The sequence below is a fragment of the Parasteatoda tepidariorum genome, chromosome 8 (genome assembly GCF_982258835.1).
Source record: "Parasteatoda tepidariorum strain Cologne lab strain chromosome 8, Ptep-v5.0, whole genome shotgun sequence".
NCBI classification, from domain to species: Eukaryota; Metazoa; Arthropoda; class Arachnida; order Araneae; family Theridiidae; genus Parasteatoda; species Parasteatoda tepidariorum.
In genome coordinates this window covers 6,163,556-6,186,624 of record NC_141762.1, presented here as the reverse complement: position 1 = coordinate 6,186,624, position 23,069 = coordinate 6,163,556, and the positions used below count along the sequence as shown (strand labels likewise).

At 27.7% G+C, this 23,069-nt stretch overlaps 1 protein-coding gene across 2 annotated transcripts in view; it reads right to left on the bottom strand.

Moving 5' to 3' along the window:
• Window positions 1–110: 110 nt before the first annotated feature.
• LOC107445409 (sorting nexin-14) overlaps window positions 111–23,069 on the bottom strand; it is a 59,768-nt gene continuing 36,809 nt past the window's right edge. For both annotated transcript variants that reach the window (XM_087149755.1, XM_087149756.1), the window contains exons 20-29: window positions 20,822–20,924; window positions 19,440–19,480; window positions 13,599–13,669; window positions 13,305–13,359; window positions 10,814–10,937; window positions 8,030–8,194; window positions 4,792–4,822; window positions 4,649–4,713; window positions 3,029–3,108; window positions 111–313 (exon numbers count right to left, since the gene is read on the bottom strand). In XM_087149755.1, the coding sequence (XP_087005881.1) occupies window positions 218–313; window positions 3,029–3,108; window positions 4,649–4,713; window positions 4,792–4,822; window positions 8,030–8,194; window positions 10,814–10,937; window positions 13,305–13,359; window positions 13,599–13,669; window positions 19,440–19,480; window positions 20,822–20,924 (831 nt within the window). In that variant the 3' untranslated portion in view covers window positions 111–217. The remainder of the gene's footprint in view (window positions 314–3,028; window positions 3,109–4,648; window positions 4,714–4,791; window positions 4,823–8,029; window positions 8,195–10,813; window positions 10,938–13,304; window positions 13,360–13,598; window positions 13,670–19,439; window positions 19,481–20,821; window positions 20,925–23,069) is intronic.

The window sequence follows — 23,069 nt, the reverse complement described above, 5'->3', positions numbered from 1 at the left end:
TGTATTTTTCCAACAAGGCACCACAGATGGAAAATAATCAAGGGCTCTAAAAGAGTCTAACAACGATGCATTCAAATTCTTTTCAGACAATAAGAAAAAGAGACGAAATATAATGTGAAAGAATAAATTTAATAGAGTCGAGACAACAAATTTCACCTTATATACATGATAAATATAAAAGACTAGTCAGTTAGGAATGTTGACACATCAGTTGCAACTATTGAACAAAAGAGGTTCTTGATTCAGTTCTGTGCATTTCTAAAAGCTCCGGAAATAGTTCAGTGGCCAAAATATCCAGCATCACATAAGATATCTGTAACATTTTTTCATAATATACACTAGTGGTTTGAAAAATTACTTTTTTTTGTAGTTAACCATGAATATTTTTCTATATTTCGTTACAAACTACTTTTGAAATATAGTCATTACTTAACTATTTTTAAGAGATAAATTTTACTGAAGGAATCAATTTACACTTATTAAAACAGTGGCAGACTACAAGCAATCTATACAATTTATAAATAATGGCTTAGAATAATAAATTGAATAATATAAACGAGAAGAGATGTTAAAACAAGTCAATCAATTATTCAAAACTCTTTTTGACGAATTTTTTATTTTTTACTTTTTATACTGTTCTTGATAGGATTATTTAATTTAAGAAATGCTAGAAACTAATCAAATACTTGTGATTTTTTCCAGTGTTTTAAACATTTAACTTTCTCAAAGAGGTAAAGCTATAGCCAAAATTAAATAGCAAAGTTCATCTCTAATTAAAATAATACTCACATATTCATTTAATTTGGTTATGGGTGCACATACGTATAGATATATACTATAGGTAAAGTAAGAAATTAGCTGTTATTCACAATGGCTAGATTAAATGCTAATCATTCTACATGATGGTTAGATTAAAGTCAAGTGCATAATTCTCATTTTGAAATCATTCTGTCACTGCACAAGCTGATTGATTTGCACCAATCAGATTTTAAAAATTATTTGCATTTGAACTTCGTTTCTTCACTGAACTACTGTTAACAAGTAGTTGGCAAGAATCACAACATACTGTTTTATTTTCAACATAGCTCATTACGCTACAAATTACTAAAACAAAAGTAGCGAATATAGTAGTTTTGTTGCTATTAGTACATTAGTTCAGACTACTGGTATACACATTACAATTACAAACAAATAAAATGAAAGTGCTTAATTAAATCAATGTTTCATGAAAACGTTTATTAGAGTTTCATTATGGATAGATCAAAGAAAAACAGTAACAAGTTAGGAAAATGTAGACAACTAAAATAATAAAAGAAAGAATTTGAAGGTATGTGCCTCTCTCACTACTCTAGAACATTTTGTGTTAGGATCTTGAAATTTGGAAAATTGATATGAATAGAATAGTTAATCCCAATTCTTTAAAATTGTAAAATTTTTAAAACTGTTTGTCATAAGTAGTGGAAGAAAAGACATTTTTGTAGCATTACCATCCTGCGCTGTATCAATTTAAACTACAGATCACTTGTGTTTAATTATTTCAAAGACAACCTCAGAGTTTTAATGACAACTGTATGCTAACATATAGCTCAGTTTAATTAAAAACGAGTTTCACTAAGAGTTTGTTGCATGTAGTTCAGGTGAAAAATTAAATGGCACGTACTGGAAACTTCAACAAAGTAGTATTTGGAAAACTAGTGGAAACCACATGTTTGCTTAGTTTATAGTTACACTTGAAACATGTTTCTTTAAACCAAAATTACAAGGAGCTAATAGCAACTGATATTAAAAAAAATTACATACTGAAGTGACAATTAACCAGAAAATTTATTTATAACATTAAAAACTTGACTATCACAAGTTGACCCTGATCGCTTTAAGGCATAAATTTCATTATCAAATGGCATTAACCGTAAATGCTAATATTTTTTATGAGTTTAGGTTCTGAAGATATGTTTTCCTAATTACATTAATGTGTAAGCCAGAATGGCCTGGTTGATGGGGCGTTGCACTCGTATTTGTGAGAACGGGAGTCGAATCCCTGTGTATTAAATGATGACTGGTGCACGTTAAATCCCCCCAGGGTCATAAAGTCCTTCAAGTTCTCATAACAAATCAATACCTCTGGGTTTACTGATTCAGAAGTACCCTTGCTTTCTGGATTGGGTTCAAAATTACAAGGTTACGGAGTCGAACATTAGTAGTCGTAAATGCAAAATTGGGTCAGCTGTTCAATATCGGTAATAAAATAAAATATATTAATGTAAAATTCTGAGAAGAGAAATAAAGAATAATAAAGAGAAATGTATTAATTTTGAATTTCATAATTAGCTTTTCAGTTTAATGTATGGTTTTAGAGTTTTCAATAATACCGTTTCATAAATTATTTACAAATTTGCATTCCATATGAAGAACATAGATTCAGATAGTTTTTTCCATAAAGGAGGGGTAATTGTGATTCCAACTCAAAAATCCCGAAAATTTCTTGAGTAAAATCAGTAATGATGCATTTAAAAAAATTAATGTCTTTATAAATTTAAATCATTGATATTTTCCAATATGAAATAAATTATTTGCAGCATAATTTAAATTAATAATTATGTATAAGTTAACATTTGTTGATAATCATGTTAATTATTCAACCAGAAAAAATATTTACAAATGAGAGAGATGCCAAGTAAAAATTGTAGTTCTAATATATTTAAATAAAATATACAAGAACTTTTATACCTAAATGCGATCAATGATTTATTGAAATTTTTGGAATTTGGATTTCCGTATCACAACTAGCAAAAAATCCAGATTTTTCCGGAGCATAATCATCTCTGATAAGTAATAAAGCATCGATTTTTTTATGGCAATAAAAAATCTATTTGAAGCCACACTAACATATTTCTGACTTACACTACTCTAGAATAATAATCAAATTATACTTAGATTAATAAAGTTAGTAGGAACTAAATAAAAAAAGAGATGAAACAAAAACCTTTTCAAATTAATACAGAAGAATTTTTTTGGAAGACCAATTTACCTGTTTATTAAGAAGTGGATATTGGAGGATCTCAAACATTAAGTTTATGCTTTCATCAAATTTTTTTGTCAGCATAAAACCTAAAATATTAAAAAAAAAACTGCACATTTACAAAACTATGAAAAATAGTACAAACAATTTATACGAAATTTTTTTTTCAAAGAAGCATATATCTACCAACTCTGGGTTATACAGGAAGATTTTTGTTTAAAGATGTGGCAAAATTTATGCTTTGATATTCCATTCTTGACTACATGAATTTTAATTCAAATGACATTCTGACCACAACTGTATCTAATTGATTTAAGTTTTAAGAGTAGACAAAATTTGAAAAATTTCCAATTGCAGTTATCAATGTAATATTTATTTCCCTACCACTAGGAAAAAAGTTTCCTCAAAAAGTGCATATGCTGCCTGCTATTTTGCTTTTACTTAGATCAAAAAAAGTTATCCAGGGCATTAAAAGTTATCTTATGTCTTAGATCAAAAAAAGTTATCTTTTTAAAATCATTTTTACTTGCATATATTTTCTTTTATATAAGTGCAGTATAAATGGACTTTAATATTTAAGCAAATTAATTTTTAAAAAACCTATGTGACTCTTTAATAAATTGACAAATATAAACTTAAAGAAGTAAAATACGATAGGTAAATCCTTCAACTTTTACGATACAAGTGCATTTAGGAGACAAACTTTGAAATAAAGCTTTAAAGTATTTAACTACCTGCAAAGCTTATGTTTCTGAAAATAATATTTTTAAGAGTCTGGCAGGATTGGATACTTGACATTTTTGTTTTTCCTGAAATTTTCAGTATATCTTCTTTATGTAAAACTGTTACACATGTTATTTTTATTTTTGCAAAAATAATTTTTCTCTCAAAGTTTTAGGGTTTCAAAACTGCAGATGGTCTGAAATTTTGAGAAAAAACACATCAATTGACAAGTGGCAATACTTTTTGTGAAACGAGTAAAACACGGCACTTATTCACTTGTTCCACAAAAAATATTTCCACTTGTAAATTGATGTGTCTCTTTAAAAATTTCAGAGGATCTTTAGTTTTGGCCCTTAAAATTTTGTGAAATATTTTTTGCAACAATAAAAAAAAGTGTTTAATAGTTAAAGAAAAATAACTTGAAGATTTTGACTTGAAAATTTTGCAAAAATAAAAAATTTCAATATTAAAGCTACATTGATTTGCTTGATTTTCTAAAAAAAAAAAGTAACAAAAACTGAATCTTAAAAGTATAAATTTCCATGTTTTGTTCAGGGGCTAACATTTTTAAAGATTAAACTATGGAAACCTTAAGCTTCTAATAACATAAGTTCTGGCTTTAAATAGATGGCAGACACCTTTCTGTTTTTATGAAAGTAGGGCTCTTAAATGAAAAATTTGTCACTTCCACTAACGTTGTGTATATAAATATTAAGGAATAATATAAAATGTTAAGGAAAAAAAAGAAAAGAAAACATGTTGTTCACTTTTAGGAATGTAATTAGAAGGGAGAAAAATCATATTAAATTTAATCATATAGGTAAAAATATCGGTTATTCCTCATTGTAGGAGGCACTAGGGATGCATTTAGTAATAATTGTGTTTAATTTGTGAAAAAACACTTACGGGGAAAGAAGTCTTTGGTTTGCCGCAAAGCATGTCGTGCTCTTTCTGCTTTTTGTCTTTTGGATCTGAAAAAAAGGTAACAATTTATTAAAAACATATTTTCATCAAATTTATATATACTGCAATGAGTGAGTGTGTTTTACCTTGGAGGATCATCTTCAAAGAATAGAGCATCTGAAATTAAAGAGAGAGGAGAGACTTATTTGGAAGTTAAACTTTTTTTTCTTTTAAATGCAAAATAGTTTAAATTTAGAAAGTAAAGTAAAATAAAATGTAAAGTTATAAATTACTAATAATAAAATATAAATTGATTTATAAACATAGATGGCAGATACACTATTCATTTAGCTTTCACCTTAAAATCTAGGAAGGAACTTAGCTATTTATCACTTTCATTTTAGAAGTGTTCCTGTATTTTACATACAGTTTGGGAGAGGAATGTTTATGGATCTATGATTAAGTAACGACTGTGTCAAATTTTGTACGTATCCTAACTTCAACTAAAGTTAATTTATTTTCAGTCAGGTAGGTATTTTATTTACGTTGCACTAGAGCTGCACAATGGGCTATAGGCGACAGTCTAAGAAACATCCTCTCCTCTCCCAAATTTTGATCCTCTTCAGAGAGGAAGGCTTCCCTGCTTTGGTAGTCGACAACCTGCATGTGGGAAGTCGAGCACTTTATGGTAGAACAGTTTAATGAGGACCTATAACGTGCAACCTCGGTCTCTACGCAGGTTGATCAGAGTGGTCACCCACCCGTTTACTGACAGCAGAAAGTGATGCTTGACCTCGGTGTTCTGCTGGGAAGCGTTTCTTTACAATCAGTCCACTGCGGAACTTATTTTTGGTCAGACAAAAGTACATAAATTATCTTTCAAAAGAGACAGAGAAGAGATTTTCCATTGTTATAAATGTCGTACTGAGTTACTTAGAACATCCACAATAATCTAAAGACACATACAAAAAAATTATTTTTTATTTAATGCTATTAAGCAAACGTAATAAAGAGCCAAAATTCTCAATAAATGTACTTTATTTAAAAAATTACTCTTTGTAGTGAAATTTAAAATGAAAACGACAACCTTTAAGAGCACTGGCATCACATTATGTAAGCCAATCAAAAAGAGGCAGCAATGAAATCAAACCAATATTAAAGTTGCGACAGAGAGAACCATTAATGGTCTAATATTACTGTTTTAGTAAAGGAATCTGAAAATTTAAATTTTTTAACCTACTTTTTCATTAGTGTAGTTTAGTTTGACAATTATGGATACTATTTCTGCTAAAAAAAATATTTCACCTAATACATAATTTAGATTTTATAGATGAAAGTAGATGTTCAGTAAGTAGAACCCTTGTGACTCAAACAGGTGGCAATGAAATCCAACAAAAATAAAGTTTGAATGGTCAAAGATACTGTTTTAGTAAAGGAATCAGAAAATTTTATATTTTTGTTTTTTTAATCCACTTATTCACTGGTGTAGTTTAGTTTGACAATCATGGATACAATTCCTGCTAAAAAATATATAAGGTAACAGGTAAGTTAGATTTTATTGATGAAAGTAGAACCTTTGTAACTGGAATAAGGTTTGGTCCTACTTATTTCGAATAATCTAAGATCATCAGATTTCATGGATAAAAAGCAATGTTTAGCAGGTCTAGTTTCTGCAATCCAAAGGAATTTTGATTTCAATTTCCTCATATATGTAAACCATTACCTAAAATGCCCATAGAGAGCCAGAGGAGGTATGGAGATTAAGACTCCATAATTTTGTGACCAAAAGCTTGCTGGTGGCAGTGCGGTTAGCAATGCATATGGAATCCTTAAAGATAATCATAGACAAATTGGTATCCATCAATCTGAAGCTAGTTGGGCATCCAGCTGCCACAGGGGATTGAACCACAGTCCTTCACAATGACATATTAATCAGTGTGGCATAATTACTTTAGATTGTTAGGTGTATATGCAGAGTTAGAGTACATATTGAGAGATGGCATGTTGATTTAACAACAACCCAAAACTTTTATTAGAACTAAATGATCAGAGTATTTATATATCATTATACAGTGAAACCTATTAGGAGTGACCATTCTCTGCTCCACAGTAAAGTGGTAGTTAATGGAGGTTATCTATGGTCATTCTCAGGGGTTATCTCCAGTGGATTCACAATGTTATCGAAGGCACATAAATTTTCAAAGGCAATTTTAATTTTACTCAGTGCCATTTCCTCGGTGTGGAAATGCCATTCGTGTTGGCGCCTTGAAAACTGGATTGATGAATAAAATTTAGTGTCAATAAAAATTATTCCTAATGACATAATTACCTGAATGATAGAACTATTTTAAATAAATGAACAATTATGTTTTCATTTAGTTTTATATTACAGAAATTGTTAGAAAAAAATCATTAAAATTAGAGGTTTGTTTCAGATGCTCAGTTTTTTCAAAAATAGCTTTTTTTTCTTATTTAACTTTTAACTTTAAAACTAAATCATAATAGAATCGTCTATAGAGTGCTCTGAATCTCTGTCAATTTATTTCAGAGATCGTTAAAAAGAGCTCTTTAAATTAGAGTCTCACGCAAATATTTTGAATACATTTGAATTTACTTATTTGTTTTGTTATTTTTATTTTAATATTCTTTTGAGTTTCCGTATTTGAGCTTTTACACATTTGGTGCAGAGGTTTGTCTGGTTGCTAGGACAGATTTTGATGATCTCTGCGTGGTTATGTATAATTTGAATATTAATTAAATAGATGAGCATGATCTAATATCACAGCAAACACATTTAATGACAACCTGACAAGATACAGAAACTTAAACTAAACATAAACAGTTAATACAAAGTTACAGTTAACCTAGCTGATGCCACAGTATCTCCTGGAGGTTTCACTGCAAAATTAAAATAAAACGTGCGATAGTGTTTAATTTCTTGCGAAATTACATTAAGTAAGCAACAAGCTTAACATAAAAAGGCAAGCAATGATATATCAAAGCATCTCAGACTTTTATACAAAACTGTACTTGGGTCATAAACTAATTTACAATACACTGAGCATTTTGCAAATCATTAAAGAAAAGAGCAAGTAAAAAGTTTAGTTTCAACCTTACTTCCAAAATACTTTTCTTTTTTGAAAACATAATAGGTATGAAATTTTTTCATAAAAAATGCCACAACCTCAAACTTAATATTCAATGAGTTAGAAAAAGCATAATACAGGAGAAGATCTGACTGATTAGTCAAAGTAATAAATAATTCAAACCAGATAATAAAAGTTTTACTGTACTTGAGATGGGAATCAATGGCAAATATTTATGAAGGTACAACTAAATTACATTAATTATCTCAAAACACATTTTCCAAAAATAAACTTTTACCTCTTAACAAGTTCAAAAGTTGTGCTAAACGCTGAGGTTTGAATGCTTGTTGCAGTTTGACATCCAGGTACCACTCAATGCCAGCCTGAAGCGTTTGTCTCAGTAGAATGTCGCAAGTGGCCAGCAGTTGGACGATCAAGTTGGGAACACGAACCACCTCAATAGCTGTGATCAAAAAAGAAACAAAACTTGAGATTTTCAAGTCTATCATCACAACCTTTTATATCATTTTTTAATTTTGAAGTCATAATTATATTTTAACCTTTTATATGGAAATTGTTTTTTTACTAATGTTATGCTAAAATATTTTTGGGGTTAAGATTGATCATTGAAAAGAAATTTATTTAGCTCAAGCTAAAATTAATTTGATTTTTGAATGCATTTTACTTGAACTTCTTTTCTTATAAATAAACAAATTTATAAATTCTGTGTATGTGTTGACCTCTCTTCTTGATCTCCCGCTAACCGTTACTGTTTACATTCATGTAAACAAACACCTTCACTGATATTCTTTTAATTTCAAAAGAATATCATAATTAATTTCAAGTTTTTTGATTTCAAAATAAAATCATAATTTCATTTTAACCCTTATACGGCTATTGTTTCTGATTAAAGTTATGTTAAAATATTTTTGGGATTAAGATTGATCTTTGAAAAGAAATTTATTTAGTTTATTAGCTAAAACTAATTTGATTTTTAAGTTAATTTTACTTGAACTTTTGTGCTTCTAAATAACCCAATTTATAAATTCTGTGTACATAACTACGAATTCTGTGTAAGCTCCATCCTCCCTTCTTGATCTCACGCGAACCTTTACTATTTACATTTATGCAAACAAACACTTTCACTGATATTCTTTTGTATTTTCTGAAGTTATCAGCAGATGGCCATACAAATCATGGATGGGAACATAACCTCCCATGAAAATTTAAAACTTCCTAAAGCCATATATAAGATTAACAAATGCCAACAAAAACCCTTTTTTAGTGGTTTTAATTTCAAAATAAATTCATGAGTTTTTTAAACTTGTGTCATAGTTTTTTTTCTATTTTTAAGTAAAATATGAGATTCTATAAAATTTATTTGCTGAATTTGATTAGCAATAAGATCCATTAAAATTTTTCTTCCAATGTAAAATTAATTAATGTATTTAATGAATAATATTCATTAACTAACTTTTACAAATGCAGTTTAGAGATTAATCCAAAAATTTATTTCAATGAAGGTTGGTCACTAAATTAAGTTATGATAAAAATAATAATATATTATAATTATAATACAATTTTCAGAAAAAACAAACAGATATTTATGCTTAAATTATTAAAATGTCAACTTTTCGCAAAACAAATTTCTGGAAAAACTAAGTGATTGCCCCATAAACACAATTTTATTTCATCAACATATTTTAATATTGCAAAAAAAAACCCAGTTTTTTTAAAATATGCAATCTAATATTTATTATTCATTTAGAGCTTTCAAACAGCTTATCATGTTTTTCAGAATAGTAAAAATAATAAAATAAGCTTTTTATCCTTCTTCGAACCAGTTGCAATATGATATAACAAATGAATTAGTGTCCACCAACGATTAAAATTTTTAATTTACAAAATTTGTTTAGGGGGCTATTCATAAATGATGTCAGGCTTGTAAGGGAAGGAGGACTAACCAGAAGTGTGACATCTTACAGTTTGGTTAAAATAAAAACATTTAAAATTAGCAAATTAGATATTTTTGAATCAAAGCAAAGACACTTTATAATAACTGTTATGCTTCCTAAATCTCGAACGCATCCCTGCTTTACATGTGCAACGGATGATGCAGTATGAGAGTCAAAGATATGAGACTGGTTCATGGCTAAGGTTATGCAGCTTCACTTGATGAAATATCATTTAATGAATTATGAAGCTAAATCTATTCATTTGAAACTATCTTAAAGTGTTCAAAACCATTCTGTCAACTGCCCAAAACTCTTCTAAATCCTAAAATTCAATTTAAGTAATTCTGAGAGTTTGAGGAGTTAGCAATAAAGTATGGTGTAAAATTAACTAAGTATTAGTGAAACTTTTTGTATTAAAAATTGAAATTTAAAAAAAAATTCAAATACACAAAACACTTTTTGTATTCTGTATATTTGAATAAAAATTTAATTACAGTTGTTTTCAACTATTCTGTTGTAAACTGTTTAAAACTAGATACTGTAGAGCAGTCTTATGTAGTCAATGCATAATAGTTAAAAAAAAAACTATCAGGTATAATATATTTAAAAGTTTATAAATTCTATATTTTTGAAGTATATTTAAGTAATAGCTGCTTTTATTGGAAATATTCGAAGTATAATGAAATTTAAGAACAAAGTTTTACCGATTGAGTTCTATACAATAACTTCATACAATTATATATTTTATAATTTAGTAATATAATCTTAACACAATGAAGTGTGAGATTTCAATGGAGTGTATATTTAAAATTAAATATCAACAAAATATAGCAGGATTTTTCTTATATGCAATAAGTATTTTTAGAGCTTAAATGTGTTAATTATTTTCAGAATTATATGCTTTTGGCACTTTAGCATAGTTTTGGAGTGTAAATCGCATGTGCTCAATCCAAAACTAGTTTAGAATATCCAAAAATATCATTCTATTTCTGATATAAACTTGTGAAGGTTTAGTCATCTAGGATCAGGCTCCTTCAAAATAAAATAATTAATTCAACAAGATAATTGATTTTAGCTTGTCTGACATGCAAGTTAACAGATAGTGAAATAATTTGAAAGAGCTTTACCTATATACAAAATGTAATCATAAATTTCTTTCAAGTCTACAACGGATACAATTGAACCTCCACTGAACTTGCTTTGCTTCATACTCAAGCTTGCAAAATTGTCTTTATATAGTCCTGAAACTAGCTGAAGAACAAATATATTAATCAATGAAAGTTTTAAAAACATACAAACTGAAGAGAAATAAAAACTGTTTTCAATGCAAATTATTGTATGATATAAGGGTTAATAAAATTCTCATCTATAACTGTTAATTATGTGCCATATTTTTTTATTCCGAAGTATAATTTTCTTCAAATACATTTTATTATTTTTTTAAATCCAGTCAATCTTTCATTTTTTTATAATTAACAAATTAATAAAATGAGTTTACATAAAATTATAATAATTACACATTTACTAAATGAAAGGATCTTTTTTTATACTTTTAAGAAGAACAAGGGGGAAAAACAGTGATGTAAATTAAAGTTGATTCTGAGAAAACAAATTTTTACACTGGAAGTGTTTTTTTACAGCACAGCCCATCTTCGCAAAATAATAACTCTCGAGTAGGTGGGCATACCGATTTTTAATGTTTTTGATTTGCCACAATTTAGTAATCCTTAAAATGCAACAGTTTAATAATTTTTATGAAAATAGTCAGTCAAAATTTTTGTAAAAAAAAGAAAGAAACTTTTCTTTCCTCTTTAATCATTAATACTAAATAAGAAGAAACCATAAGGTTTGGTAAGCAGAGTGAACAGGGGGCCGAGCATACAAAAAAATAACGGTTAACAGCTTATTTGTGGTAAAACAGACTCAAACAGTGAAAAAAATGAGCTTGTAGATAGTTATTGTTATAATCCGGGTTTCCACTCAATTTCAGAAAAAAAAATTCCTCGACTTTTCCAGATATTAGATTTTGTGAGCAAAAACACATTAGAATTAAAGTGAAATTCACTAAAAAATGGAACTTTATATAATAATTGTAATAGATGCAGGGCGAGATTAAGCGCACGTGGGGCCCTAGGCCATTCAAATTTTTGGGGCCCTTAGATTAAAATTTTTTCTCGTATATTTTTTATTTATTCAAATATAAAAGTATTTATACATCTTTTCATTTAAGAAAGCAAATTTAAAATAAAAACAAATAATAATAAATTAAATTTTACTTTATTTTATTAAATTAGAACTAAAAAATAATCATAACATTTTGAAAAAATTTAAAAAAATCATTGTTTTTCTTAATTTTTTAAAATGTATTTTCAAATAATCCATTTTAAGGGGGCCCCTAATCATTGGTGGCCCCAGGCCATGGCCTAGTCTGGCCTAATGGGTAATCCAGCCCTGAATAGATGTTACAATTAACTCGAATCTCAATAATTGATTATTGCTACTTATAATTCTAAGACTTGGTTATTTTCCAGGTAAGAAACAGGAATTTTCCAGGTTTTTGTAAAAAATTTCAAATTTCCTTGATTTTTAGAGTTAAAATAAAATTCCCCGACAATTTCAGGTTCTCTCTGATCCGTCAATATTACAAAAAGCAAAAAGAATTTGCTGTTATGCCAAGTTAAGATAAAGCACAATTCAGATGAAGGGAGTTTCATGGTGAAATTGAAATAAAAATTAAATAAAAAAAATTAAAAAAATTTTTTTTGAATGAAGTTATTCAATTAATTTGAATTGAACAGCTCCAGTTAATTTTTTTATTTGAAGGTGAGGGACTAAAAACAATTATCCTTATGTGATCAACAAATTGTGTCAAATATTGCAAAATTAGAAAATAATAGCAAAAACTAGAAGAAAATATGCAAGTTTTATGATGCAATTTTAAAAATAAGAAAATCTTTGATGTTGAAAAAAAATAGTTATTGACAAAACATACTTACTCGGTGTAACTAATAATATAATTAAAGAGGTTAGCAAAAAGAGGTCCGAATTGATATTAGAAAGCGTCAACTTTAGAAGCATAGTAGCAGGAAGATGTTTAAGAAACATATGCCACTAAAAATTGTTACTTTTAATGACTTCACAGAAAAAAAAATTATGCTTTATAAGCTGATTTTATTAAATTAAGTTCTTGAAGCATAATATAATAAGTAGAGTCGTGATGGCTATGGGGATACGGCATTCACCTAACACTGAAGTGAACCAGGTTTGAATCCCAGAGATGGCTAATCGATATGAATTCCGCATCTGGCTTGCACACCGACCACAGTGCTGACATAAAATATCCTCAGTGGTAGACAGATCATGAGTTAGAGTCCCCTTGACTTCAGGCTAACTGTGGGAGGCTTTCTCCTCCATGTAACACACATGCAGATTAGTTCCATGAAAAAGTCCTCCACAGAGACAAATTTCTCCGAATGCATGATACAGGAATTCCCTTATTTTCTAGATTGATTTCAAAATTAAAAGGTTATGGTGTTGAACATTAGTAGTCACAAATTCGAAAAATTGGGTTGGCGATTATAAAATATAACAAGCAGCACAAACAGAATAGATATTTACTTTTTCTCCCAATGCTTTACTTGGCTCTTCATAAATTTCTTTCCACACTTCTTTACTGGAATAGAACAAAACATTAAGCGTTGAGCATTATTTTTTACAACCACATTCTTATGTTAATAAAAACAAATTTATATGCATTGCTTTTTTAAACATTTTATTTTTATTCTATTGCATGAATGACAACTGCAAATGAAGTAAAAATAATTACAATGTTAATTGATTATACAAGGCACATCTGAAATTTTATCAGAGTAAACTCAGATCATATATTAAGGTGGAAAAAATAATGAGTACCTAGCTTTAGGTTTAGCTGCTTCTGTAGACTGAATAAAAGCTTGCAAAAATGGAAGTAAATGCTGTCCTTTCTAAGCAAAGAGAAAATAGTATAAATAAAAAATAGACAGAAAAAATGAAAAAATCAATGATTCAGGTACATTAATATTATTATTTCAAAAGAACATACTTTTAAGAAAATTGTGGAATTTATGTTATCCCCCTTATAGAGTCACAACGTTCTTTGCCGGAAACACGACAATGTGGAGCCTTTTTCATTTATTGTTTTTTAGTAATTTCAAAAATAGTAGCAATAGTAAAAAATACAAGTAGTTTTGTTTTTCAGAAACTCCAACTTTAAATAGTGCACCTTCTGACTTTTCCTACTATTTAGGATGCTTATTTTTTCATTTAGGTTTTAACGTCATAGGAGTGTACATATTGAAATTTATACCTAGAATGACAGTATGTACTTTTGCAATAATATAGAGAAATTTGCCTTTTTTGAAAATCTCTACAACATGTATTTTTAGAATTAAATTATAATTTCAGATATATCTTCTATAAATGTGTTAATTTTATGTAAATAGAGGACCTGAAAGATGAAATTTAGTTTCAGAACTTCAAACTTACATAAAAATGTTGCTGAAACCCATGGAGAGTGGGTTAATATGGTACAACAACATTCTCAAAAAGATGGTACAAATACAAGGTAGTGTAAAGGAAACCTTGAGCAAATGTATATCAAAAGACGTGTGGAGTATTGATTGTAATGAAAATTTTAAAAAACGAAAATACAGTGCCCACGGCATTATAAAATCACTCTTCTGGGGACATTTGATTTCATAAATCTACTGATTTTATAAACAGGTTTTAACCTTACATATACATTAAAAGCTAAACCATTTACTACATTCAGATTTGAATTTACTATTTATTATATTTTACACTTTATTTATTATAACTAATAAATTTGCTATATATTTTGAGTTATTTGTTTGGATAAATGTTCAAAGTTCTAAGAGCAACTACCTCTCTTAACAATCTATTTTTCGTAACATAGGATGGTACTCTGCAAGAATTTTTATGGTATTTCGTAAATTTAAATAATTTAAACATATTTTTTTGAATTTCATTCTACAAGGCAATTAAAAAAAAAAGCTTTTATAATAAAAAATAAAGTGAAGTTTTAATTTTACGCTATCTGGCTGAAAAGAATGAATTAAAATATGGCAAAAATTTTAAAAAGAAGTTTTAAATAATAATTTTTTTAAAGCATTTTCAATAAAGAAATTCATAAGAAATCTACACTGGAAAAAAGGATTTTATTAGTAAAATTTTGGCAGACTGGTTGAGTTAGATGCAATGAAAATAGTAATGAAGTTTCTGATAATAATATTATTTGTTTAAGACTTTAATCTGATATGTTATGATTTTCTTGCTTTTTTATTTATTTACCTTTAACAGAATAATTTAAGTTGTTGGAGAAAGATTTAGTAATAACTATGTACATATTTTTGTAAGAAAAGCAAAATTACAAAAATAAGCCTTTTCAGGGTTCCCACTCTTTTAACAAAGCAAAAATTAAACACATTTAAGGACTTTTTTTGAAAAAATTAAGGACTTTTTTTAAAAAAATTAAGGACCTTCAAAATAGTATGATTGTTTATCATCAAATAAATATATACAACCAGTGACAGTGCTAATTATTTAACTTTCTTAAAGAAAATCAATAAAAAAAATAACAAAAAAACAATTTTATTATAATGTAAGTACTGATAAAATTGTTTTAATAATTGTTTCAGGGCTCGCCAAAGTAGGAACCAGACATTTTTTAAAAACATTTTCAGATTGCTAAGAATTAACGACATCTATGAAAATTATCTGCATTCCCTTTTCAATCATTTTATTGAAATTGAATTGTAAAATTAGGTGTAGAAATATAGTAAATAAAGAAATTTTGGAAAAATATTGAAAAAATTATTACAAGTTTTTATATTTCGCTACTAGACATGCATCACATATTCAGCTGTGAGCTGGTAAATATTCAATTATGCCAAAAAAATTCTTTTTCTCTATTAACAAAATGTTTCATTTATACGGGTATATAATAAAAAAAATTAATACTAAGAAGTTAAATTAGAGTTATGCATGAGAGTTGTTTTCTTAAGTATGTCATGTCAAATGAAGTCCTATTTTAAGTAAAAACGGGTTATACTAATATTTAAGCACCTTAAATCATTCCACTTTTTTTCCTTTAGGCTTAACTTAATATATATTTTTCTTAAATTCACTGCAATAAATATTTTTATAAAATTTTTATAGAATAAAAATACAATCATGTTTAAGATTTATAATTTTCAAACTATAATGTTCAAACAATAATGTTCTAAATATGTTTTTTAATAGTTCTCGGTGAAACATATTAATAATAGGGTCCAAAATGATTTTTCAAAGGTATCAACACATTCCTATGGCTAGAAAATTGGTACGGTTACTGAACTAACAAATATTTATAAATTATTCATTTTTTCATAATTTACAGACATTTACTTATAATATTTCTTTACCATCCTGCATAATTCTTAATATTATTCTCTAATACTAGGAGGCTTCGCCCCCTGCTCGCTGGCGCCCACCAACCCCCGGAACTGCTTTCACAGTTCATTTCGGATTGCTTCGCAATCTAATGCTCGCTTTGCTTGCTCATTGGATACGTTCTTAACGTCTAGGTTTTGTATACTTTTTTGAATACTGAAGTTCCGAAAACTTTTCACTGTAGAAAATTATACACCTGTACATTTCAATATTAATTTGGAATTGCAAACAGTTCACATATTTTTCTTAATCACACTATTCTAAATTTCAGTTGTTGAGAAAAGTAACTGTTGTAAGTTTTGTTTTAAAGTCTTTGCCACCAGAGGGCTAAAGCCATGTGTTGTAAAACAATATGAAATAGTAGTCTGCCACTGAACGCCAGATGTAAAGCATCGGCTTTGATGAAGATAATTTTGCATTTTTAATCCTCTGAAGGGCGCCACCTTAATAATATGGAATTTGTAAAATAAATGTATATATTTTTGATTGTTGATGAAGTCCATCATTTTGTGTTTTCATCAGTGTTCAGAAGCAGAACAACTATAAGTTTTTTATTTTATCACAAAAAAATAAAATGTATAAAAAACAAAGAAAAGAGTAATAAAATGAGTATAGTCATAGAAAAAGTTAAAATTATAATATGGTATTTATCAGTTAAAATAAAACTTTTTGTTTAAGTCATTGCTAACAATTCAAATCTCTCCGAGGCAATTCTAAAGTATAAATTAAGGTAGTATTGTTAAGTTGAAACACAATATTTTTAGTTTTGATGTCAACAATACAATTCAATTTTTCACAAAAACGATTGTTTCCATTGTTAAGTTCAATGTCAACAATTCAAATTTTTCTGAGGCAACTCTTAACTTCTAAATATTATTTTTTTTTATGTACACTTTTCTAAATGTCAGTATTCAACCACAAAACAACTTAAAGTCCTCAAATTTAGCATGAAGTTGTAAAATGTAATGAAAGAGGGTCATAGTAGTAATGAAAGTAGAAGTAAAGTTAGTACTGTAAAATTAAAACAATATTTTTAATCAATGAGCCAAGTTCTTCAAGAAGCAGTTGTAGAAGTAGGTTGTTTATTTAAAGCTTTTTATAGAATTTCTTTAAGAACACAATTGTTAATTTGGGCATTTGGCGATACAACACTTTTAGAATTGAAGGATTTGTTACATCAAGCGCTCAGGTATCATAATTTTGATCTAGTTGCGCTTCTATGTCATTTTAATTTATGTTGCTAAGTTAACTTTCAAAAAATTCTATGGCTGGCAACAGCATTTTTATTTTTTAAGTTGTTTATTTTTATTTCTTTTAGAATTAGATATTTTTTTAGCAAAATGTTTTTTAACCTAACAGAATTCTTTGCTGACTGCTTTCTCTATGAATGAAGAAAATAAAGTAAATATTTAACTGTTGTGAAAAGAATCTTATTTAGTTGTACAAAGTACTTCAGCCAAAATTTGGGAGCCACTTAAGAGAATTATATATATTAGATCAGAAACGCATCATTAAAAGGCAGAATGCTTTGGTGTTTTCAAAACAAAGCAAACGTTGCCACTGGCGGAAAAGAAATACAGCCAAAATTTGGGAGCCACGTAAGAGAATTATATATAATAGATTATTATGATTTGATATTTTATTTTTATGGTAAATTAATAGTTTTGAAAAAATCTATTGAAAAACATATTGAAAGTAATGTGTAACGTAACCATTTAGAAATTAATCCTCAACAGCAAATGTTTTATATTTACTTTTAAGATGAGCTTTACAATTATTTCCAGCCAAAACTGATATTAGGAATTAACTTTAATATTACCAAACAATCAGACGAAAAACATTTACTAATTTTAAAGCAACCAAAAGTTGAATAGAAACTTTAAAAAAAATATATAAAAAAGAGACAGTATATTAAGTGGCAATGTTAACTGAGAAAAATGATTATTAAAATCTAAGTTTGAATTTTATTCTAATAGACATTAATAACAAAAAGCTTGGGATCTTTTAATTGAGTAGATTTAAATTTTTATATAACAATCTTCTTATCCTTAAGAAACAAAAACAATAACAATCTAACTGTGTAACAATCTAAAACTTTAAAAAAAAAATTACATTGAAGCAAAACAAGTTATAAATAGTTACCTAACATTTAACTTCCTTGTTAGGAGCAAATCATGCATTATTTAGTACTCAGAAATAAAAATTTAAAATATTTTTGAATAAACTTGAGATTTATTGAGTTTTTCTTCAAAAACTCAATAAATCTCAGGTTTTTGATATAAAACCTAGGCGGGATGGGATTTTTCAAACCCTTTTTATTACATATCTGTCTAATTTTTAGTACAATCATGAATTTTGAAAAATGTTGCCGCTTTTAATAAATTTACAGTTACTTATTACACACTGATATATTATACAAATTTATTTAATACTTCCAAGATTTTTGAAAATAATTTTCGTTACGGATTCTAGTTCAAAACTTTTTTCTCATGCTTCTTTTCTTAGGGTTTTACTTTATTCCTATTAGCAGATGCATTACCAGTAAAACTGAATTTTTAGAATTCTGTCAATTTTGAAGGTCAGTGTGGGTCTCCTACTTTTACTTAAATACCTTAGAACTGCCCCCCCCCAAAATAGAAAGCACTATCTCTTCCATCTGCAGTATTTCCCTTGTCCACACTCAATTCTTTTCTTCTAGAATGTCACTCTTCTCATAGAGTATCATTCGAGGCAAAAGGCAGAATATATTAATGAAAGAACCAATATATAATTAAGACATGCTTTCTTCTCCTTGCCTGTAGCCATCTCACACACATCCCTTTTTGTCTCTCTAAAATGCTTTACTCTCCGTACATGATCTAATTCTAGGTGATAAAAGAACGACTTTTTGTTTTAAAACATTGAACTGAAAAATTGTTTCTATCAACTATAGTGATGCTGAAAAATTAAGCATTTTTAAGAACCTTGTACCAAAACTAAGTACTTTTAAGGGCCCTTATTTTTCAAAATAAAAGTTAAGCAGTTTTTAAGGATTCTTAAGGACCGTGGGAACCCTGCTTTTGTTAAAATTTTACCATTTTAGTACGGTTTTAAGAAACCAATGCAAAAAAAGCAAAATAATAACAATATAGAAATTATTAAAGATGTGGATTATAAAGCGAAAGAGGGTATAACAGTAAGAATATTTGAAAGAGTTGAGAGATTCCATACTTGAATGAATTAACCAAAATATAGTTGAAAGAAATTTAAAAAAAAGTATTTTACCTCCTTTATTAATTTCATTGGCACTGTTTTAATCATTTTTCCTGAAAAAGAAAAAACCAACACACATATTAATAAACACATACCAGTAAAACACAATTTTAATAGTTTTTAAGGGTTAACTTGGAAATATGCTGTTCAGTACAAGCGATATTTAAAGTTATAAAATTAGACAAAAAAAACTTTTTTTTAAAATAAACATACCTTATTTTCAATGGATTTAGATTCTTTTACTCAAAATATGGGGAATAACTGTAATCTGCCAAGTAACATTTTAAGAGAATTACAGAACTTTTTCTATATGCATGGAAATTCTTCTGCCTTAAAAAACTCTCAGTGTAAGGAATACTTTAAAGAAACAGTAGCGTAGAGGAAATCACACAAGTGTATACTAAGCAATGGCTCTTAATTTTGTTTATTTAATTTGTAAACTTCATTGGTAAACAATAACCCTGGGCAGTTGAGGTTCAATCAATGGTTAAAAAAACGGTTGTAACCACTTCATGTTTAAATGATATAACTTAATATTTAAGCCTTTGAAGGGCCATTTTCTTAAATAATGTTATGTTAAAGTATTTTTGAGATTTTTTTACAAAAAGATATTCATTTAGCTTATTATCTAAAATTATTTTTCTTTTCAAGATCAATTTCCTTTTGGTAGGAAGGTGGATGGGATTTCCAAAATTTTATCGACTGTAAAGAATTGACCATAATCTTTAACTTTTGATCTCATAAATAACCAAACTTATAAATTCTGCGCACTTAACATACAAATAAACACAATGAGAAATGATCAAATGAATAAACACAAGAGAAAATAGATCTCCACTGTTGGCTTCTTTTCTTAAAAATAAACAAACATTTAATAATCTTAAGAAACAATTTTCAAGAATGTCGGCATTAAATATTCAATTTTTTAATGCTATTAAAATGGAAAGAACCTCTTTCATCCGAAAGAAAATTATCACCTCTTGAAAAAAAATTGCATGTATACCAACACTTGTTATTGGAACATATTTAAATTCGGGATTCAATACAAAATTAACAATAATTTTGAAAGAGAAAAACTAATTCTCAAGCAAAATGCTCTTTAAAAAAATCAATTAAAATGCATAAAAATATAACTAAGAAAGGAAAAAAAAATACAAAAAATAATAAAAAATGATCAAAATAATACCCTATAAAGGATAAAATGAAAAAAAAAAATGCATTTAGTTACATTGATTGTAAGATACATCATAGAGAAAAAAAAAACAGAAATAAGAGATTTATGGTGATTGCAAACATCATAAGAGAAAAAAACCCCCAAAATAACAGATCTACTGTGATTGCATACATCACAGAGGAAAAAAAATAGAAATAAGAGGTCTATTGTGATAGCATACCCAATTTGATGTCAGGTAGGAAACTTGTTGTGAAAAGAACAGGACTTTTTAAAAACTGAAAGAGCAACTCACTTCCCTGCAAACCAGGGAGGGCCAACAGGGTCTGCAAAAGTAATACAAATACTTTAGAAATGTAATTATAAACTCATAAGTACATATTTCACATCATACTAAAAGCATATTTATTTTTTAGCTCCTTCTTGTTGTGATCACTAGCCTCCCACCCACAGAATTTCTTACGTAACACATTCCTTGCTCGTCATTGGATATTTAAGTATTTAAGTCTGACTTTGCATAAATAATACTTCGATAAAAATAAAGTTTTAAAAATATATTTAACTTATAAATCCAGAGAAACTTTTGTTGATATGAATTTCGTACAAAGTTGCACCTTGATTTATCTATAATTCATATAATTAATATCAGGGATGATACAGCAAAAACAGAAACTGTATAATTAGAAATGACATTTTATCTCAGGTAAAATAGCTGTTTGGCCTCACTTTGTCTCAGTAAAAATATAGCATTTTCCCAAGGGAAATTTCTAGTTATGGGAATAACTGATCTAACACACGCAGCTTTATAGTTGGTAGATAAATTAAAATACCTGATATGAAATAATAGTAATTCCATGTTTGATACTAAAATCATGTGATTATTAATACTGATACATAAGTCAGGAATAGGATTGGGCGATATAAGAAATTTTACATCGTGATGGATCGTCAGTTTTGCATCGCGATATAGAGATGTATCGCAATATAGTATTTTTGAAATTCATTTATTTGTAAGGTGCAGAAAGTCAGATTTCTATCAAAACTTCATACTCAGATTGATTTAAATCAATTCATGAATTTGATGTACATGTTCTGCTTAAGAAAGATATTAATGTTATATTTTCTAAAAATGATCGCGCAAATAACGAAAGATTTCTTAGTTTAAAGATAAATAATAAAAAAATAAATAAAATTGAAATTTATCAATATATTTACCTAACAATATAGAAAGAAAATTTAAAAAAAAAGTTCGTTAAAAATTATTTGTATGCTTAAAACAAAGTGCTAAATAAATTAATCAAAAAAAAAAAAAAACACTTTTAAAACGCTATTTTTTATCATTACTATTTAACATAAATAATAAAGTTAAATTAAATAATTACCGAATTCTGAACGAAAAAACAAAGTAAGATTTAATTTCTTAAAAATAAAAACAAAAGAATTATGATATTCGATAATATATTCAACCGACAATATTGAAAGAAAATTAAAAAACACGATTATACTCTTTAATAAAACAAAGTGCTAAATGATTTTAAAAAAAGAAGTCGCAATCGCAAACATTACTAATTTTTTTGAATTAACAAAGTTGATTGACTTATGTCCGAATCCAAAAGAGGAAAAATAAGTCTTGTTATAATTTTATTTATAAAAATGAAAATAACTAAAGATTTATAAATTTCAAATCAGTAATAAAAATCCATTAAATTATTATTTTATCCAAAAAGTTTTTAATAAATTAAAATAAAGTAAAAAATAGCCTAACAAATTTAATTACTTTTTAATTTAATTCTTTATGGGCACCTTAAATTAGATTTCTGTTTGTAATAAATTCAATAATGTAAAATAATACTCAAACATATAATATCAAACTTAATTTTCACATTTAAAAATAAAAAAGAAAGTTTTGTTTCAAAAAATATTTTACCTAATTAGTTAAGAAACAAGCAATCACAAAGTCAGTCCCACTGAAAATAATCTACAAGAAACGATATCAAGTCCCGACAAAGGAGAAAAAAAACCTAAGAGGTGCGGAAACGAACATGCGAGATCATGATATATGTTCTCAAAACTGATTCTGATTCCACCGCTCAATCATCAAGACCGTTTTAATATAACGATACGTACATCGCCTTCCCCAGCGCGAGTTGGCATCCTTGCGTGTCTTGTATCGCTATATCGTATATCGGTCGCCTTCCTTACTCGACGGCAAATCAGATTACTGATGCATTGCCTGGAACGAAAGTCAGTGTATCAACCTGCCGATACAGGCGTTAAATCGATATGTCGCAATGTATCGATTTATAGCCTAGTCCTAGTCAGGAATCAATCATAAAAGCGGCTTTTAAATAGAGTGGCTAAATTTGATATAAAATTGTGAAATACAAATCAAGCTGTGCCGTTTTTAAATAGTGTAAATATGATTACATTGTTATATTTTTAAATCACATAAAAACAAATTGTGAAGTTTG